The sequence below is a fragment of the Capsicum annuum genome, chromosome 7 (assembly GCF_002878395.1).
Source record: "Capsicum annuum cultivar UCD-10X-F1 chromosome 7, UCD10Xv1.1, whole genome shotgun sequence".
Taxonomy (NCBI): domain Eukaryota; kingdom Viridiplantae; phylum Streptophyta; class Magnoliopsida; order Solanales; family Solanaceae; genus Capsicum; species Capsicum annuum.
Window position 1 is genome coordinate 30,308,805 of NC_061117.1, and position 5,990 is coordinate 30,314,794.

At 38.1% G+C, this 5,990-nt stretch overlaps 1 protein-coding gene across 3 annotated transcripts in view; it reads right to left on the minus strand.

Moving 5' to 3' along the window:
- Positions 1–203: 203 nt before the first annotated feature.
- The window catches only part of LOC124885555, a 37,926-nt gene continuing 32,139 nt past the window's right edge, over positions 204–5,990 (minus strand). For all 3 annotated transcript variants that reach the window (XM_047393463.1, XM_047393464.1, XM_047393462.1), the window contains 2 exons: positions 657–726; positions 204–557 (listed from right to left, as the gene is read on the minus strand). In XM_047393463.1, the coding sequence (XP_047249419.1) occupies positions 508–557; positions 657–726 (120 nt within the window). In that variant the 3' untranslated portion in view covers positions 204–507. The remainder of the gene's footprint in view (positions 558–656; positions 727–5,990) is intronic.

The following is a 5,990-nucleotide window of genomic DNA, read 5'->3' on the forward strand; positions in this document are numbered from 1 at the left end:
AATGGATCCCAAGATCAGATAAACAATAATTGAAATGAGTCTAGCTCTGAAGCACAAAAAGAAACAAACCTTGGACCCAAAAACTAATGTAGGAAACATTGCTAAGGCCTAAGACAATATAAGGAGACCGAGCATCACTCCCACAACCGATGTGGGACTCAACACGTAGGCCCATGCCAATACGGTAACACATCCAAATAAAATGAGGTAAGTGGCCACTCTTTTTGTATAAACTAGAAAATCTGACGGTTAAATTTTACACAAGTTCGTAATCTCATGTTGCCAATTGAAATGCCAGATTGTAACACCTTTCATTATGTAATCTTCATTTCAAAACATCTTCCAAAAAATTTTGAAGTCAAAACACACCGATAATTCCAACTCCAACAGGTATGTAAAGCTCCCAGATTGCATAGCATTAACAGCAAAGATAGATTTACACGCTCCACGGCAAAGAGTTGGTTTTACCTCTTCGCCGCCTCTCAAACTGAAGGAATCTTGATGACCTCATGAGGAGCTTAATATTTGTAGCTTAGATTTGACCATGTCCACTTGTTCTGTCCAAAATAAAACAGATAACAGAAGATGAAGATAACATACTGAAGAGTGATTAGTACAAAAACTGCTTGAATCCAGGCATAAAGAGAATATTTTACTTTGTTCTGATGCTGTTGCTTTCTGAACAGTCGTACGGAAGAATAGATTGCCATTTCTCTGGTAGACAGCCTGGTGATGAAGTAACAAAGTACATCCCTCGCATATTAATGAAACTTGTATAATATTATTATAAAGATATATCCACAGGTTTACCTTATCTATCATACATGCATAAAGTGGTTCAAATTTAAGAGGATAGCGAAACCATAGATCAAGTCAGTCCTAAATTCCACTTGTGATACTAGAAACAACCAAGGTTTCTAAAATCTGAAATTCATGCAATTGTTTAATGCTGCCATTTCATAGGATAAAAGATTGACAACAAATCCTACCGTTTCCATTCACACCCTTGCTTCCTTTCTCTTTTTGAGTAGGTTTAAGCACAGAGAATGAGATTTCATTAGCTAAAGACAGTGGAAAGGAGGGTAGGATTGGTACGCTTTGCGGAAAAAAGCTAATCTGCAAATTTACAAGGTTACTACCAGGGAAGACTACTTGCTTTGGAGCATGCTATCGCATAAAGTGGAAAGGGACAGCGAAGTTTAACACCATACCAAACAGGGAAAAGAAGTTTCATCAATCACCAATTGAACAGAATTTGCTTGTCTGTTGAAAAGTACCATCCAGACAGTGATGTTAACTTGTAAATATCTTTAAAGCACCTTCTAGTTGCGGACTTTTAGTGTAAATATCTTTAAATGGTTAAAAATATATGCAAAATTATGAATTTACCCTAACTTTTGTTTTGATTCAGAAATCATTGTTATTGTCTAGAATTTCCGTATTCAGTACAAATCCCACACCCACGTTGTGTTGACAAGGATGCGGCACCTAATGTGAAAAGAGGAGAAGTGGACCAATACATAGAATCAGATAGAAATGTTTGTATTTTATTTATTTTTTGGCTTTTTTGTGCAACATGCTCGAGTTTACGTGAAGTAGAAGCTTTGCCAAAGTTTTCTCAACTCCTTTCATTTGTAATAGGAGGTATAACTATTCTGCACCTTCTTGGTGCCTTCCCCAGTAAATACGACTTAACCCAAAAAATAAAATGATCAACTCATTTTTGTGAGGATCATACAAGTTTGAAACTAACACCTGGGGATCTTTCCGGTAGATGAGTAGGTTACAGGTCGTAAGAAGAAACCAAAGATGAGCAAAGGGTAATGAACCATTTTTAATTTTTTATTTTTGATAAAGAGTAAGGGGCAAGGAACTTATTTCCATCAAAGTCTCATCATGACATCTGCATTAAAGAGGTTCCCTAGTCATTCTCACTTGATGGAGATAGGTGGATGCTGCTTTTGAGATTTTTTTGACAACTTTATCAAGCTATATTTCTCCTTGATTTCTTTTCTTTTCTCACTATATACCTCTCCTTTTTCACCCCCAATGCTTCAGTCACATCACCGCTCTCAAAGATAAATAAACATTAGAGTATAGATCACAAATTCAAGAATGCACAGGCAATTGAAAAGACCTTGACATTACAGGTGCAGAGCAACCTAAATATTTTTGCAATTAACAATAACTGAAATCTGAATTTCCAACCAAAAGAACATGCCCAGTGTAATTCCACAAGCGGGATCAGTGAAATCCCACGAGGGGGGTCCGGAAGAGTAGAGCCTACACAGACCTTACCCAACTTTGGGAGGTATAGAGGCTATTTCCGATAGACCACTAGCTCAAGAAATAGAGGATATTTCTGATAGACCCCTAGCTCAAGAAAAAGCAAATCAAAGAAGATCAAAAGAGAAATAACTGAAGTGAAGAAATCATGGCAAAATACAATAGAAATCATGACAAAGCATTCTGGAAAAAAAACAATAACTGCAACAAAGTAGAGCAACAATAAAAGTATAAGAGATAGTAGATAGTATAAAAATCAAAGGACAAGAAACTACAGGAGAAATACTAAGACTACCAATATGGAATGATAGGCAAGACAACGCTCTACTATCTACAAACCTTCTACCCTAATCCGTGTCCTCTACAACCTCCTATCTAAGGCCATATCCTCGATAAGACGCAATATAAATTAGACAAAAAACGTGGCCTTGAAATATCCTCCTGTTAATATCTTTCTAATTCTTCCTAGAAGGCATAGCAGACACTTTCAATTCTGCCTTCATCTCACCCCTCATACTACATACCCTCAAACTTGTTATAGTTGCTAACTCCCCTATATGAATGTCAAGTAGAGGAAACAGTACTGCCAATCTACAGCATGATAACAAGTCATTTAAATCTTTTCAATCTCTTTGGACATGCGAAGCTAACTCATAACAGTTCATTTTACTTTCTTGATGTGATTGGATTTTGCACCCATAGCAGGCACTTTCAATGCTGCTTTCATGTCACCCCTGATACTACGTACTCGACTTTTTTCTACGCTCTTCATCTCCATTCTCGTGGAACAATAAAGCTTTTGCATAATTCACGCATCTCTTCTCATTCAGGTCTTGAATGGCTCTTCTCGGACTAATTTCTGAAGATGATCTCATTTAAAACCACAATCCAAATATTTGAGATGGTAAACACTCGTGAGTCATAACATCAAGGACTTGAGCCAATCTCACACACTCTAAAACCCTTGCAAATCCACTTGCTCCAATTTCATCCACTAATCTACATAAGATTCCACACCAAAGCGAATGACAGCAAGAATAACGGAGTCCTACCTAATACCTGTAGTACCACCATATAAGGGACTATGGGTCTATAAATTACTGAGAACCTCATTATGGTAATACGGCATTGAATCCAATTACTTCATCATTCCCCAAATCCAAATTGTCAAGTAAATACATCAGAAAATCTTAATCTACATTTGGTAAGCCCTTAGTAACATTGGGCTTACATACCAAGTTCGGTTCAATACTCACTCATTAGCTATCAGGAATTAACGAGGATCTTCCTTTCAACAAAAACATTCTAAAATGTGTAAACTGACTAGCCAACAACTGACTATAATCACACATTCTAAAATGTGGTTATTAACTATCCAATAATTCACTTTAATTAAACATTTTTAAACGTGAACATTAATTAGCCAACAACAGATTTTAATCTCACCGATAGTACCATGACTACCGTAGTACATGCTTCCTATTAAACAATAGGCCATAGTCCCCTCTGTCCCATGTTCGGGTCTTCTTTTGTTTACTATAAACAAGTAGAAAGTATTCTCAGTACTTCCCAACAATGGTGGAAAAGTACCGTCCTAGAAACATCTGATCCCAGTGTCTCATCTCCCAACATAACTCTTTATTGCATCCACCTCTTCCACTCTTCGTCCAATCTAAATGGTTTTTGCAGACATCTCCTATCATCCAGATTGACTTGAGAAATCAATCTACAAGTGGCACTTCACCTGCGTGCTAGTTTACAGCCTCTGTCAAAATAGTACTGGACAATTCCTTCTCTTATATCCTTCTCATCTTGGTGCAAAGTGATCTTAGGCGTATTTATACACCTAAGTGCCATTATCTACACGTGTTTAGCTTAGTTTTGAGGATAACTTAGTGTGTTTATGTGTGTATTTAGTGATAATTGTATAAACAGGTGCTAAGTCTCATGTTCCTGTGGTTTTAGGTGTAATTGACCCAAAACAAGAGCCAAAATGATCAAATAAGGATTAGACAAGATAACTAGTCAAGCCGGCCTAAGCTATGCTTGTTCTAGTATGCTTTTGATGAGCTTTATTGTATTATATGGCTTAATGTATGTTATGAGCTGTTGTTGGAGACCACTGGAGCTGCTTTAGGTGATAAATGAAGCTGCACATTAACCACAGTGGGTGGGGAAACAAGAAGCACTCTTGACGGGAAGCATAGAGTGAAAACCGGGCGAAATCCTGTTGTTTTGCAGCTTTTTCCGCGCCGCGCGCTTCCACCCTGCATTCAGCTAGGCCACGCACCACCTTTTCAGGTTGGCCACTGGATTGGCATCAAAAGTAGCCATGCCACGCGCCCCCCACAGACAGCTTCGGCCTCCGCGATGCGCAACCCCTGATCCTTTGGGGAAAAAGTGGTTCCTAGTCCTAGTTTGAGTGGGAAACAAGCTTGACCTAATCCTTTTGGGACTTGGTTATCACGACTCGGGGGCAATATAAACACCTAAACACGCAGCAAAGAGGAAGAGAAAACTTTGTGGCAGTCCACAACACAAAATCACAACACACAACACAAACAACACAAGCTTGGGAGAAAAATACATTCAAGGAGGCTAACACTTGGTTTTCTACTTGGTTTGCGTTGGGGAACAAAACCACACGAATTCACAACACAACACAAGGCTTGGGAGAAAACACCACCTCAAGTAGGCTAGAACAAGGGTTCTTGTTTTGTAACTTTAAACTCTCTTAAATTTACTGTTTAATTGTTGTCTTATGATTTTCATGTAAGATAATGAGTGGCTAAGAAATCCTTATTCTTGTGCTGAGGCTACAAACAAGATTGTGTAGTTTGGTTTTATATTCGGTTTATGGGTTTATCACGTCATGTGTTTGTTCTTATGTTATTGCACTTACTACTTTAATAATTAGCTACCATTAAGGTATCCTAAAGTGAAACCATAGGGGCGGAGGGATGGAATGAAGAACGTAGGGAGTGTGGATCCTATCTTTATTAATTAGAGGCTAATTGTAAATGAGTGATTTGCGGCTAGGATAGAGATATACCTAGTGGCCTAACTTGGTTACAAAACAGAAAGATAAGCAATTGCATCTGAATTAAAGAATCACAACCCCGCTCAACGATGTAGTTATGAGTCTATTTGGGTAGACGAAAAAAAGGATGACCATTCCTGAGTTATACTATCTACCCTGTAAATCAACAATCATGATGAACACCAACACCTGCTAGAAACCATAATTATGCATTACTGTGAAGTATGTCTTGACCCTAGAATCCTCATTGTTATTGCTCATGCCCCAAGTTATTAGTTTAGTTCATACTTAGTTTATACTTTGAAGCCATCATATCTCTAAATTTCACTGCTTGAATAAGTAATTGGAATTAGTTTAGTCTAATGGATAGTTAAACGACAAGTCCCTGGGTTCGGCATCCGGCTCTCAAAGAGTCACTATATTACTTGCTTTACCGCGTACACTTACGTGTGCCAAAGTTGCAACAAGTTTTTTGCGCCGTTGCCGGAGACTTAAAGATTACTGGATTTCTAGTTTTAAGTGTTGCTTGTTATTTGATAAGTTGTAACAACTTGGTCTTAGCCACTCATCTTGCAGGTATAGGTTTGGCCATTCAGTAAGCTGGCAAGGAATAAGGATTTGGTTCAACTAAATCCTAAACCTGAGCAACGCTTGCACCGATAAA